At 38.8% G+C, this 15,300-nt stretch overlaps 1 protein-coding gene across 1 annotated transcript in view; it reads left to right on the forward strand.

The window, feature by feature from the left end:
- The window catches only part of plpp6 (phospholipid phosphatase 6), a 34,167-nt gene extending 19,450 nt beyond the window's left edge, over positions 1-14,717 (forward strand). Inside the window, exon 2 of the mRNA XM_072274231.1 lies at positions 13,873-14,717. Coding sequence (XP_072130332.1) covers positions 13,873-14,246 — 374 coding nt within the window. The 3' untranslated portion in view covers positions 14,247-14,717. The remainder of the gene's footprint in view (positions 1-13,872) is intronic.
- Positions 14,718-15,300: the final 583 nt, after the last annotated feature.

A 15,300-nucleotide genomic window follows, 5' to 3' on the forward strand; every position in this document is an offset into this window, starting at 1 on the left:
GACAGATATGTAGAGGCGACTGATTAGATCTTGATAAGATTCATATAATCTCGCAATTGGAGATTGTTTCATTAAACTTTGATAACAATTCTGACAAATAAGCAATGTCAGGCCCAATATTCTTGAGTTGATTACTGAATGAAGTATTAAAGTCTTCAAAGAATTTTAACCCAGTTTCAAAAAGTGCATAAAAGTGTCAGTTTCCTTCTGAGAGCCATCTAACATTTGTTTGCAACAGCAAGCATTCAAACTGTTCATCATTCTCAATACAAAGCTCTTGAAATAGTCCAGAATTGAGAGCATGGGACTTGATTTTGTTTACTGCTGTGATAATAGTATTTAATAATTGGTGCAGCCAATCACTGGTTTTTATTTTGCAGCAGGATATCTGTGAATTACACAGTGAGTAGTAAGTATGTTAGGTACAGTTGTTCTTTTCAAGAAATTAATAACCCCACTGTGACGTCCTGTCATTGATGGTGCCCCAGCTGTTGCACAAGCAAGAATGCTGGTGACCTGAATGTCCTTGCCTTTGAAATATTGCTCCACAACCCGAAATATTGACTCCTCCCTTCATAATATGCGTTTAGTCTCCTTACAGCAACTCTTGAACCATGCTTCTTTCTTTTATAGAAGGGGCCATAACCAAGAAGCAAAGGTTTGTTGCCTGGCAATGCTGACTCATCCAACTGCAGAGCAAATTCTTGTGTCCTAAATATGTTGCACAATGTGTCTTCCACATTCTCAGACATTTCATGTATTCATCTTTGAATAGAGTTGTCACTGAGCGGAATCGTTTTAAGTATTTGGTCTGGTGATGTGCAGAACTGCACTCAGAACCTCCATTTCTCCAGTTCTCCTCCAAATTGTATGGGGCTTTCCAGTTTTAGCAATGAGCAATGAAATGTTGTATGAAACACGCATGTTTTATTGTGAAGTGTTGGCAAACTTGTTTTCAGTTTCAGAATGTTACTAACACTGTACTACAGTAGTGAATGACAATAATGTGCAGGACAGGCCCAGAAATAACATGATTTTTTCAATCCAGATTCCTCATGATATGCTAAGTACAGAAGTGTCACATAGCTTTTCAACAATTATTAAGTGCTTCGAGCAAAGTCTTAAGTCTTAGCTATCAGGCATTGTAAGAGGACAGATTTGAATTTGTAAAGGAGCTTCCACAGCTTTAGGTTATTCTAAAGCATTACATATTCCTTGCAATAACAATTGCTTCTCCATTTAACACGTTTGTCGCAAAACACTATTGGCAACAGATTCATTATCAGATTTAAAGCAAAATCACAAGCGTACTTATCAAGGGGCAACCTAATTAAATGCTTAAAGAACTTAATGCACTTTAAAATAGCACTGAACCAAGAGGATGTCCTTTAATTCGTTGCCAGCCCGAGGACAGCAGCAACAACTAGAGTGCTCTCTTTTCTTTTCCAGCCTTCAAAGGTCCCGGGTCATTTCTCAGTGTGCAGACTGAAATTGCTTCTGGGATCGCAGTGCATGCTCAAGTATTGCTCTAAGAGAACAGTGAGTTAGCAAGAGATGAGGTGATTACGTGATCATTATAATCAATTATGAGGCACTGAGGATCAAATGTGTATAATAAATAATTCATTTCTTAAATTATAATCCCTATCCCTCAGCTGCTCTCCCTTACTACTGAGTGCCCCTGACTGTCTCCTTTATCACTCCTTTAGAAAGCCCCACTAACCCGGGGGGGGGGGGGGGGGGGTGAGGGAGGAGTGTTCAATATTGCTACTTTGGGAACCATTGGCCTAGCTCTTCACTAGGTTTGAGACCTAGTCCTTCCATGGCATTGCAATATCTTGATTTTCACTACAGGTAACTGGCAGACTGGTTATTGAACACTTTCAGTACAGCTGTGACTAGGTCTCGACGAGCCAGTTACCAAGCCAAATCTAATGCACCTGCAGCTCCTGAATGAGAACATTGTGGAGACTGGTGCACAAAATGTGTTTCCTGGAATAGGTGGGAGTTCAGTCTGCCCATGTCCATGCAGATGAGTTTGGCATCAGTAGCAACTTTTTGACAAAGGTGTTTGCTCTGGTTGAACGAAGGAAGGGGGTGTTGTGGATCTTTGCTGCTGTAGACCTTGACCATCAATACTTGGACAGTGAAATTCAGGCTGGTTGAGTGGTGAGGACAGCTGCTTCTTGTAGAGCTGGAGCACTTTTTTTATAGTTGGACACATTCTTTAGTAAGATGCTTTGGCTTTTGTGATGGCAATATGAGTAGTTTCAGATATAGATTCACAATTACCTAAGTCAGTTGCTGCTTCACTCATTTTTGCCTCTGCTGAGGAAGCCTTGGCTTCATGGTCTTCCTTGAGCACACTTAATGCTCTCTCCATGTCTATGTGCCTTCTCCATATTTATACGTACTTTCTCTATTTGCAACTCAACTTCACGCTGAGCATAAGGTTGAACAAGTTAGGTCTTTATTCTTTGGAGCATAGAAGGTTGAGAGGGGACTTGATAGAGGTGTTTAAAATTATGAGGGGGATTGATAGAGTTTCCATTGAGAGTGGGGGAGTTTCAAACAAGAGGACATGAGTTGAGAGTTAAAGGGCAAAAGTTTAGGGGTAACATGAGGGGGAACTTCTTTACTCAGAGAGTGGTGGCTGTGTGGAACGAGCTTCCAGCAGAAGTGATTGAGACTGGTTCAATGTTGTTTAAAGTTAAATTGGATAGATATATGGACAGGAAGGGAATGGAGGGTTATGGACCGATTGATGTTGCTCGGGTTGGAAGCTGAAATTATCATCTACAGCTTTCAGACACTTCTCCAGTCTGTGGACGATGCCTTTGAAGATGAGCTTTCTTTTCACTCTCTTGCTTTCACTGTGCATATGTACACAGTGAGCTAAGCAACTTTTGGAAAATCGCCTGAGGTGGAAGCTTTCCTTAGTGTTTTTAATGAGATCTCTTTTCTGTGAAACTGCAAAGTTAAGTAAAATATGTATTTAATTCAATACAGAACCATCAAGTGCCTGAATATTCTAATACTGTTGAATATTCTCACATCCAGTGTTAACGAAGATAATACACATACACAACACTCCATAACTATGCGGTGTGAACAAGAGTAAACTCATGGCACAACGATAAACATACTTTTTTCAAAATATATCTACTAAGTGTTTAGTAACAAATAGCTAAGACTCACAGATACTGCACTTTCAAAGGAGATAAAGAGTAGGTGGAGATGTGTCTTCCACCTTGTGCTTCAAATAGAATAAAGTCTAACCTACGCAAGAAATAATACAAAAGCAGCTTACTTATAGAAAGTGATGTTTGTACAAAATGAACTGCACCTCTAGAGGCCAGAACGTGATCCCCATTAATTCTGAGAACAGATGTTATACGTTTATCTCACTTGGGAAAAGTTGATACTCTCTAACAGAGCAGAAATTAGCATCATAGTCCTTGGGTGGGGTGCATGAAAAGAAACAATAAAAGAACACTTTTTTATAATGGGAACCACCAAATTATAGATTGAAGACTTTTTTTTTCTAGTTTTTAAAACTGTGAAAGAGTTCTGATGAAAAATGTTTGATCTGAAGCATTAATTCAGTTTCTTTTTCCACAGATGCTGCCAGACCTGCTGAGCATTCCCAGTTTTTTTTTAAAGTCAGATTTTCAGAATCTGCATAATTTTAAATTTTTTGAGTTATTATTAGTCTGAAATTAAAGTAAAATGTTTATTAATATCCTATGAAAGGAGAAGAGAATGTTAGTTTATTGTTCACATTTTAGACCATAAGATTCAGGAGCAGAATTAGGCCATTCAGCCCCCGAGTCCACTCCACAATTTCATCATGGCTGATCCCGGATCCCACTCAATCTCATACACCTACCCTCTCACCATATCCCTTGATGCCGTGACCAATCAGGAATCCATCAACTTCTGCTTTAAATATACCCATGGACTTGGCCTCCACCGCAGTCTGTGGCAGAGCATTCCACAGATTCACCACACTTCAGCTAAAAACTTCCTCTTTCCTTCTGTTCTAAAAGGTCACCCCTCAATTTTGAGGCTGTACACTGTAGTTCTGGATACCCCCACCAAAGGAAACATCCTCTCCACATCCACCCTATCTAGTCCTTCAACATTCGGTAGGTTTCAGTGAGATCCCCACGCATTCTTCTAAATTCCAGTGAGCACAGGGCCAAAGTTGCCAAACGTCTTCATATGTTAACCCTTTCATTCCTGGAATTATCATCATGAACCTCCTCCGGACTCTCTCCAATGACAATACATCCTTTCTGAGATAAGGAGCCCTTAACTGTTGACAAAACTCCAATTGCGGCCTGACTAGTGTCTTATAAAGCCTCAGCATTATCTCCCTGCTTTTATATTCTCTTCCCCTTGAAATAAATGCCAACATCACATTTGCCTTCTTTACTACAGACTCAACCTGTGAATTAACTTTCTGGGAGTTTTGCGCGAGGGCTCCTAAGTTCCCTTGCACCTCTGCTGTTTGAATTTTCTCCCTGTTTAGATAATAGTCCACACTATTGTTCCTTTTACCAAAATACATTTTCATACATTTCCCAACACTGTATTCCGCTTGTCACTTTTTTGCCCATTCTTCCTATTTGTCCAAGTCCTGCTGCAATTGCATTGCTTTCTCAGCACTACCTAACCCTCCACCTATCTTCGTATCATCCACTTAGTACATAAGTTTTCAAGGAGAGAAGCAAGATTCTGCTTTGGGAAATCGTTGTCATTTGGCTACATGAATAAGTTACTACCCACTTTATCTAGCAGTTTTGCCTAAAGGATCAGTTCAGGTTACAGCAATACCTTCTATTAAATCCTAGGATTAGAAGGTTACAAATTGGAACTTGGTTAGTAAAGGCATGCTAAAATGTACGTAGTATACTTTACTAGCTCGTAAGACTTACCAAGCACTGTTGTACTTAAAAGCATTTGAACGTGCAAGGCCAATATTTTCCTCACATTGCAGTGATTTTTCTTTCGGTTACATTTTTTCTATACATTTTGAGACAAGTAATTGACTCAGCAGTTCAGCTCCAAATTCTTAGTATAACCATGCGTTTCATTCTAATGCCAATCAATGAGTATTTCAAACAAGTGACAAATACTTTGCTGTTCCTAGCATTTTATTCTCTATTAGTTTTTACCTATAAAATTTTTATGCATTAAAATAAACGTGGTATTAATTGGAAGGACAAATTAGCCATGTGGCAGTTTCGAATCCATGTTCCCAAGGCATTTTGTGTTTAAAATTTGAAAGTTGGCTAGGCTGATATTTATTCATTCTTGGCCAAACAAATGCAGGACAGTCACTTTTAGTTTGATTTCTGTAGTCTCATTTTCCCTACCCAAGGACAGTTCCTGTTCTTGCATCTTCCATCCATAAAAATGAGTTTCCTCCTGAATAACCGCTCGAAAAAGGCTGAGTGAAGAGAAACAGGTTTGTTTTGCTTGTGGCAGATGGGAAGTGAAAGAATGCCAGTATACTAAGTCAGCAGTACTTTAATGACAAGTTTCAGGTATTCAGACTCTTCATACTCTACCTTTGGCCAGTTTGTGGTAAACAGAATTTCTGTGGATGTTCTGACCCAAGGTGAAGTAATTTTGCATTTGGCTTCCCTTCATTAGATAGACACAAATTCATTACTTGTGTGTTGCTTCATCATTCATTAACAGAAAGTGAATGCAGGTTCCAAAACCTCGATGTGATCAGATCATTTGAATGTTAATTGAGAGAGAAGTTGGCATATTGACAGATCCTTGTAAATTTCTGGTTCTAGTTTGGAAGAAGGTAATGTGAATTGACTGCTTTTCTGAACACACTTTTTCCTGAAATGAATTCAAGCAATTAATATATTGGACTTAAAATGTTTAACTTTTGATGGAGACTGTAAATATTTTTCTGTGTCATTTTCCTCTGTCTGATGGTCTGTCTCTCTCTCCTCATCCCAGCTTTGTTTCTTTTTTGTGGAAGTTTTCTAATATCAAATTAAGTACATTATTTTACATTTCCTGATAAAGATTCTAAGACAGAATTCTTGAATATTATGTATTTAGGAGAAGCACAGTTGCTTCACACTGTCCCAGACATTTTCTCTTTTCCTTCTTCCCATCAGGCAAAAGATAGAGCTCAAGGACAGCTTCTGTCTCACTGTTATAAGACTATTGAGTGGTTCCCTAGTACAATAAGTTTGACTCTTGACCTTATCCACCTCATTGTAACCTTGCACCTGAATGTCTATCTGCGTTGCACTTTCTCTGTACTGTAATACTTAATTCTGTGTTCTGCTATTGTTTTACCTTGTAATACCTCAATGCGCCATTGTAATGAATTGATCTGTATGGATGGTATGCAAAAGACAAATATTTCCTCTGTATTTCAGTGCATATGATAATAATAAACCAATTTGTCAATTGTATCACCTCCAGCAGCTACTTCATTGTTCTGATTCTTTAATCACAGAATGCAGTTACATATTAAAATAAGCAAGAATAAGAAATGATAATCATGTTAAATTAACACTAACTCTGTGCTCCATATAGTTTTCTCCAGTTTAAGATGGGCATTGCAGCAGCTAATCAGCTGATATGTATGTAAAATATGACGTACATTCCTTTTCAGTCTTACAAGAGAGATGTAGGTTTGAGCAGCTCTCCAACTAAGTGAAGTTACATGCTTGTAACCCTAATGCATGAAATGAGTTTAATATATTCTTACAACTGTACCAACACTTCATAAATGATTTGGTCTATACTTTCATATTTTCAGAATGCTTTTGTTGGTACAGACTCATCCCAAACATGATTTTAAAAATTTATTAAAAGCAAATTTTGTGTACAGCTTGTACTAATAATTATGGCTTTACCACTCTCAGAGTGAAGACTTCATATTGATAGATTCCCAGAGTTCCTTGCCTATCCATATACTAAGCCTTCATGCCTTTGCAGAAGACATTCCTGCTATGAATGGGTTCTAAAATAAATAGTTTTACTTAAAATGAATGGGAATTGAGAATTCTGGTTCTGCACATTCATAGAATGGGTTTGGGGGAGGGTGTTGTCTGTGCTTGAGGAATAATTTCACACGTGCATCTCCTTAAGAAAGTGCAGGAGACTAGCTCCATCTATAGAGGGAAGTGAAGTGGTGACTGAATTACTAATGGCCTTTCTTACAAATGGAATCAAATCCTAATCAAAATTGCTTGTAAAATGATTCAAGTTTTCTTACTATATTCCGAGGTTAGGAATTCACTGAGCGGTTAGTAAAGAAATAATGGCGGTTAAATGATATTAATACTGATCCATGTCATGTTGTGATATCTCTCCACTGGATTTCACAGTAACACTGGGTTGTGTTGGATGGTCTTGCAGTGAAGATCTGGCTACTTGATCAATTGCATTTACTTTATTCGTTATCATCTGCTAATGTGAGCTTCTTTTGTTACAGTGGTTACCCTCTTAAATTGCAGATCCATTCAAACAAATAGAGGGTGCAATAGTTCAATCTGAAACCAGTGTATTATGCCTAAACAATGGAGACTACAATGGGATAAGGGAGGATTTGGCTAGTGTAGACTGGGAACACAGGCTATAGGGTGGGACAGTTGAGGAACAGTAGAAGACTTTCAAAGGGATTTTTCACTGTGCTCAACAAAAGTATATTCCAGTTAAAAGCAAGGACAGTAAGGGAGGGAAGTGTCAGCCTTGGATAACTAAGGAAATAAAAGAATTCAAACTAAAAGCTCGTGAGTACAAAGTCATCAAGAGTAGTGGGATACTGGAAGATTGGGTAAACTTTAAAAAGCAACTAAGTACCACTAAGCAAGCAATAAAGAAAGGGAAGCTAGGTTATGAAAATAAATTAGCACAAAATATAAAATGGACAGTAAAAGTTTTTATTATATAATGCAGAAAAAAGTGGCTAAAGTGAATGTTGGTCCCTCGGGGGACGAGAGGGGGGAATTGATATTGGGTAATAAGGAAATGGCCAAGGCTTTGAATGACTATTTTGTGTTGGTCTTCATGGTGGAGGACACATCTAACATGCTAAAGAGAGATGTTATAGTGCGATGGAAGGTGAGGACCTCAATAGATGGACATTATTTACTTGGATTTCCAGAAGGCATTCGATAAGGTGCCACATAAAAGACTTATCACAAGATAAGGATGCATAGATTTGAGGGTGATGTAATGGCATGGATAGAGGATTGGTTAACTAATAGAAAGCAGAGAGTTGGGATACATGGGTATTACTCTGGTTGGCACTCAGTGGTGAGCAGTGTGCCACAGGGGTCAGTCTGTTTACAATATCCATTAATGATCTGGAAGAGGGGACTAAGCGTAGTGTATCTAAGTTTGTTGATGATACTAAATTGAGTGGAAAAGCAAATTGTGCAGAAGATACGGAGAGTCTGCAGAGAGATATAGATGGTTAAGTGAGTGGGCAAGGGTCTGGCAGATGGAGTACAATGTTGGCAAATGTGAGGTCATCCACTTGGAAGGAAAAATAAAAGAGCAGATTATTACTTAAATGGTTAAAAAAAAAATTGCAGCATGCTGCTGTGCAGAGGGACTTGGGAGTGCTCGTGCACGAATCACAAAAGTTGGTTTGCAGGTGCAGCAGGCTGTCAAGGCAAATGGAATGTCGGCTAGAGGAATTGAACTTAAGAGCAGGGAGGTTATGCTGCAACTGTAGCCGCACCTTGAGTACTGCGTGCAGTTCTAGTTCCCTTACTTGAGGAAGAATATACTGGCTTTGGAGGCAGTGCAGAGCAGGTTCACTAGGTTGATTCGGAGTTGACAGGGTTATACTATGAGGAGAGATTGAGTCAACTGGGACTGTACTAGCTGGAATTCAGAAGAGTGAGAAGAGGTCTTACAGAAACATAACATTATGAAAGGGATAGATAAGATAGAGACAGAAAAGTTGTTTCCACTAGTAGGTGAGACTAGAACTAGGGACATAGTCTCATGATTCAGGGGAGTAGATTTAGAACAGAGATGAGGAGGAACTGCTTTTCCCAGAGAGTGGTGAATCTGTGGAATTCTCTGCCCGATGAAGCAGTGGAGGTTACCTCAGTAAATATATTTTAGACTAGGTTGGATAGAGTTTTGCATAGTAGGGGAATTAAGGGTTATGGAGAAAAGGCAGGTAGGTGGAGATAAGTCCATGGCCAGATCAGCCATGATCTATTGAATGGCAGAGCAGGCTCGATGGGACAGATAGCCGACTCCTGCTCCTATTTCTTGTGTCTTACTCTGGCCAGCTCTGCTTTTGAATGCCTTGTTTCACAATGGGAGTGTGACTCGCTCACTTACCACTCTAGCTGATGTAATTTACCATCATTGCACTAGTAACATTTGATTTATTGGGAAATTTCTATCAATAATTTGCGTGATCTAATCTGGATTCATGAATATTAAATGATTATAAATCAATAGGAAACTATCACATTTGTACTACTTGAACGACTTGACTTTTTAAGTTGCACCAGCTTGGTTTTATTATTGCAACCTTTTGATTAGCAGCTTTCATTTATCTCAGCACCTTGACCTTAGTATGTTGGAATCGGCAGTCTACATTCACCTATAGAGTTATGATTTTTAAATCTATTTTTCCTTTCCTCTTTAAGTACCTAAAGATGAGGTTTAATTATAGCTAGCATCTAAGCACAGCTGTATAATTTAGCCTTGCCTGTATTTTAGCTGCTGCTCAAGACTTGAGATTTGTACTTCTATTTCTCATTTTCCTCTTAATGTATCTGATACCAAAAAGGGAAATGGTTCCTTGTCCTTCTTCCTCACATCCCTTAATCCTCCAAATACCACATACTCACTCTGGAAAATCTCGATTATTTTGATTATCTCACCACTGATTTTATTGAGTTCCCAACTATTTCTATGTCTAGCCCATTATCCATCATGCAGACATTGATTTGCTGAATCATTGCCCCTCTGATACTTTTGATGCCATCTGAATGATGTTCATCTTCATCATCCTCTGTATTAGACTCTTATCAGCTCTTAAGAGTTCAAGTGGGCTTGTACATCATTGGCAGAATGTTAGTCTCATCAAACATTAGCAAATTTGACTGCAATGCATTAAGGATTATTATTTCAATTATTGATAATTAATCAGAATTACTGGAAATGCAATGATAAAACACAATTTTTTCTGTCACATACTAGCAAACTATCCTCTCCATTCTCCAATAGATATAAAGAGGCAGTAGTTTTTCATTGGGTTACTCTGTTGAGATGCCAGTTGCCATTTCCCTCCTTTCACTTTACCTAATGGCTCAAACCTCTCCAAATTTTCTCTGCTGCCCTAGAACTAAGATTGCATTTATCGCTCTTGCATTTATCTATCCTGCCAAGCACATTCTCCCCAAACTCAAATCATTCCCTTTCTTTTCTACTTAATTCTATTCTGATGCACAGTTGACCCCAACTTCTCCTCTTGTGTCTAACATTACTGATGTTGTTAAGTGGTATGCTTTCTTAGATACTGCCTTCCATTCTGTATGCCCTCCCCATACCCACCAATCAGATTTCAAATTTTCTACAATTAATTCTCCTTTCACAATAAAAGTGTGCAGTCTTCACTGTCCTTGTAAGTTATTGCCTCTCTCATAGTCCCCTTCTCTTTCAATGAAAATTACCTGAATAAGGATGTTGCTTCCTAAATCCTTCCAGTCATATTACTGAACCTATCTAAAAACCACCTTTTTAAAATCACAAAAGTTGCTGTTTGCAACTTTGGCTGTGGTGATCAGTCCATCCTGAGGAACTGTGATATATTTAACCATTTCATCCTTGTTCAACTTTCCTCTTTTGTTATACACTTCCTTTTGCTTGGTGCAATTCTTGTATTATAGTGTAGACGGGCGTACTTATTGTTTAGCTTCCTGTGTTTTTTTTTCCCTTTTCAGTCCACTAAAGATCTTTCTATTGTTCCCTTCATATTTATAATTTACATAGTAGATGCTGCTCTTCAGCAAAATCATTAGAAGACAAAACATCATTCATGCTGGTACTTCCAATTCTGGCTCATCAGCACTCCTGTGGACCATTCCAGGGCCTCATATCACACTTCCTTACCGTCACCCTTCCTCAGTTTATCGTCTGCTGAAACCTGCATCCCTATTTTGCCTCCAGGCTTAGGTATTCCAATCAACTTTTGGCATCTCATTTCTTTTCCCCATATAATTGTGCTTGTCCAAGTTTCTGCCGGCAGTGCCTGTGGTTACTGGTCTTCAGTGATTTCTACTCCTGCAATTTTCAATGTTACAATGCTCATTCTTCATTTGCAAGATTCTTCATAGCTTTACTACTGACCATGTCAACACTTATCTTCAGCTACAATGGTGCTAGAAAGTTTATCAACCCTGTAGAATTTTCTGCATAAATGGGACCTAAAATGTGATCAGATCTTCACGAGTCCTAAAACTAGATAGAGAACCCAGTTAAATAAATAGCACAAAAACATAATACTTGTTCATTTATTTATTGAGAAAAATGATCCAGTGATACATGTATAACTGTTGATCAGTCCTGTAAATCAGCTTGGAGGAATTTTAAGCCATTCCTCCTTAGAAAACTGCTTCAACTCTGGGATATTGCTGGGCTTCCTTGCATGAACTGCTTGCTTCAGGTCCTTCCACAACATTTCTACAGGATTAAAGTCAGCACTTTGACTCGGCCATTTCAAAACACAAATTTTCTTCTTTTTAAGCCATTCTGTTGTTAATTTACTCTTGTCTTTCTGATGATCATTGTCTTGTTGCATTATCCAACGTCTATTAAGCTTCAGGTGACGGACTGCTACCCTGACATTCTCCTGTAAAATGTCCTAATACAATTTTGAATTCATTGTTCCCTCAGCGATTGCAAGCTGCCCAGGCCCTGAAGCAGCATAAGCGGCTCCAAACCATGATGCTCCTTTCACCGTGCTTCACAGTTGGGATGAGTTGTTGGTGTGCAGTGCCCTTTTTCCTCCAAACAAAGCAATGTGCATTTCTGCCAAAAAGTTCACCTTGTGTCTCATCTGTTCACAGAACATTGTCCCAGAAGCGTTGTACAATATCCAGGTGGTCTTTTGCAAACTCGAGACACGCAGCAATGTTTTATTTTTGGAGAGCAGTGGATGTCCTTTCATGAGCACCATTCTTGTTTGGTGTTTTTTTATATATAGTGAGCACACAAAAAACAGAGACTTTAGCAAGTTCTAGAGATTTCTGCCAGGTCTTTTGCTGTTACCCTTGGGTTCTTTTTCACGTCCTTCAGCATTGCACGTTGTGCTCTTGGTGTGACCTTTCCAGGATGCCCACTCATAGGGAGAGTAGCAACAGTACTGAACTTCCTCCATTTGTAGACAATTTCTTTTGCTGTGGACTGTTGAACACTCAGGTCTTTAGAAATGCTTTTGTAGCCTTTTCCAGCTTCATGCATCTCTACAATTCTTCTTCTAAGGTCTTCTGAAAGTTTTTTTGTTTGAGGCACATAAACAGATTTTTCTTGAGAAGAACAGCCTCTGTCAGTAACCTGACTTGGAGTCTGTTTTTTTCTATAGGACAGGGCACCTCTGCAACCCACACCTCAGATCTCATCTCGTTGATTGGAACACCTGACTGCAAATAGCTTTTGTAGAAGGTTCACATTACTGTGTATAGTTTGGTCACCGAATTATAGGAAAGATGTCAACAAAATAGAGAGAGTACAGAGAAGATTTACTAGAATGTTACCTGGGTTTCATCACCTAAGTTACAGAGAAAGGTTGAACAAGTTGGGCCTTTATTCTTTGGAACGTAGAAGGTTGAGGGGGGACTTGATAGAGGTATTTAAAATTATGAGGGGGATATATAGAGTTGACATGGATAGGCTTTTTCCATTGAGAGTGGGGGAGATTCAAACAAGAGGACATGAGTTGAGAGTTAAAGGGCAAAAGTTTAGAGGTAACATGAGGGGGAACTTCTTTGCTCAGAGAGAAGTCAGTTAGTCCTGATGAAGGGTCTCGGCCTGAAACGTCGACTGCACCTCTTCCTACAGATGCTGCCTGGCCTGCTGCGTTCACCAGCAACTTTGATGTGTGTTACTCAGAGAGTGGTAGCTGTGTGGAACGAGCTTCCAGCAGAAGTGGTTGAGGCAGGTTTGATGTTGTCGTTTAAAGTTAAATTGGACAGCTATATGGACAGGAAAGGAATGAAGGGTTATGGGCTAAGTGTAGGTCGGTGGGACTAGGTGAGAGTAGGAGTTTGGCACGGACTAGAAGGGCTGAGATGGCCTGTTTCCATGCTGTAATTGTTATATGGTTATATGGTAAATACATGTAATATTGGATTATTTTTCTCAATAACTAACAAGTATAATGTTTTTTGTGTTATTTATTTAATTGGATTCTCTTTATTTAGTTTTAGGACTTCTGTGAAGTCTGATCACATTTTAGGTCATGTTTATGAAGAAATAGAGAAAATTATACAGGATTCACAAACTTTCTAGCACCACAGTATTTCTTGCAGTTTTTGAAACCTATTCTCTGCAGTGCTTCATTAGACTCTTTGCCCAGTCCTAATTATTTCAATAGTAATGTTCAGCCTTTCTACTCCCTTGGACCTGCGTTCTGTAATATCCTCTCTAAAACTTCATCTCTCTGCCTTTCATCTTTTATGATGCTCATCAAAACATACTTTTTCAACCAAATCTTGGTCAGTTGTCCTAATCTGCTTCTGTCTCAAATCGATTCACTAGTTCAAGGTGTTTTGTTGCTTTAGAAATGCTTTATTTGCACACTTCGTGGTAGTCCTGCATGTAATAGTAACAATAGTTTGTTTCCTTGTTTAGCTCTAATCTTAGACCTGGTCCTGGTTGGAATTGTCAAGTCATTGGTCCGCAGGCGGCGCCCCACACACAACAGGATGGATATGTTTGCTACATTTTCTGTGGACAGATACTCCTTCCCATCAGGACATGCAACAAGAGCAGCGATGGGAGGTCGATTTTTCCTTAATCACTTGGTTTTAGCTGTTCCACTTCGCATCTTGGTCGTGCTGTGGGTGTTCATTGTGGGACTCTCAAGAGTGATGCTAGGAAGACACAATGTGACGGATGTTCTTTGTGGATTTATCATGGGGTATTTACAGTTTACCCTGGTGGAATATATGTGGCTGTCATCCAATAACCTGCAGACCTTCCTAAGATTATGGGGACTCAAATAGATAAATAGTAGTGCAAAATGTTTAATTTTTATGTATCCAACCAACAAAGGTACTATATTTTCAATCTGATATGTAGATTGACAGAGACAAAACCAGTCTTGGCTCATGGTTTTCTATGACTTCTGTACTTGTGTTTCACATAATTTCTGTTTAGCATGAAACCTAATCTGTAAATTATATATTTTTTTCAAATTCAGAAATAACAAAAATAAATTAATTTTCCATTGTTCCTTGTAATTACTTTTCAATTAAGTATGTGCAAAATATTGTGTTTTTAAATTGAGGTTTAACCAAAAATTGGGAACTATTCTGCCTGATTTTGCAATAATGTTTGTTTTTGGGTTTGTCAGTAATTCAAACCAACTTTTTTTTCTCAACAGGACGTTGTCTTGATCATATTTTTACTGCCTGTAGTGGGTTTTTTTCTGGTGCACTCCTATCTGTTCCTTTGTATACATCTACTGACTGATAACCCTCAAAAGGTAAATGGCTGTCTATCTGATGTTCGTGCAATTTTTTTTTGTAACCTGGTTTGTTTTTTCCAGATGATTTGCTTCCTTCTGTGACACCTTTTAAACTATTCCCCCTCTCTGGCTGTTTTTACTTGTGCCTTTTTATCTTTGTGTTTCAGTTTTTCTTTTTCTATCCCTCCTCTTCCAATCTGCCAACCTCTCGCTTCGTCTCTTTTTCTTAGAGTCCTGTTCAAAGGTTTGGTTTGAGGTTTGTAGGTATGACTAACCAAACTACTCTTCTCATTACTTTTCTGTCCACCCACATCTCTCCCTCTTCCTCCTCCTTCCTGCTTCCACCCCCCCCCCCTTTTCTGTTCATATTGTCTTTAAGCTTCTGTCAGGAAATGATAATGGTAGATGAGGTTGCTGCAGCGAACTCTTAAAATGTTTGAGTAGATTACTAAGAAATGGACTCATTCACATTAGAACCCCTGTAAAGTCTTGCCACTTAGTGGACCGCCACTTTAAAAACTGAAACCCAGTGAGTACTACTTTGAATCAGAACAATTTTCTCATTTGGTTGCTAGAGGTTTATTTCCGCG

The sequence above is a fragment of the Mobula birostris genome, chromosome 12 (genome assembly GCF_030028105.1).
Source record: "Mobula birostris isolate sMobBir1 chromosome 12, sMobBir1.hap1, whole genome shotgun sequence".
NCBI classification, from domain to species: domain Eukaryota; kingdom Metazoa; phylum Chordata; class Chondrichthyes; order Myliobatiformes; family Myliobatidae; genus Mobula; species Mobula birostris.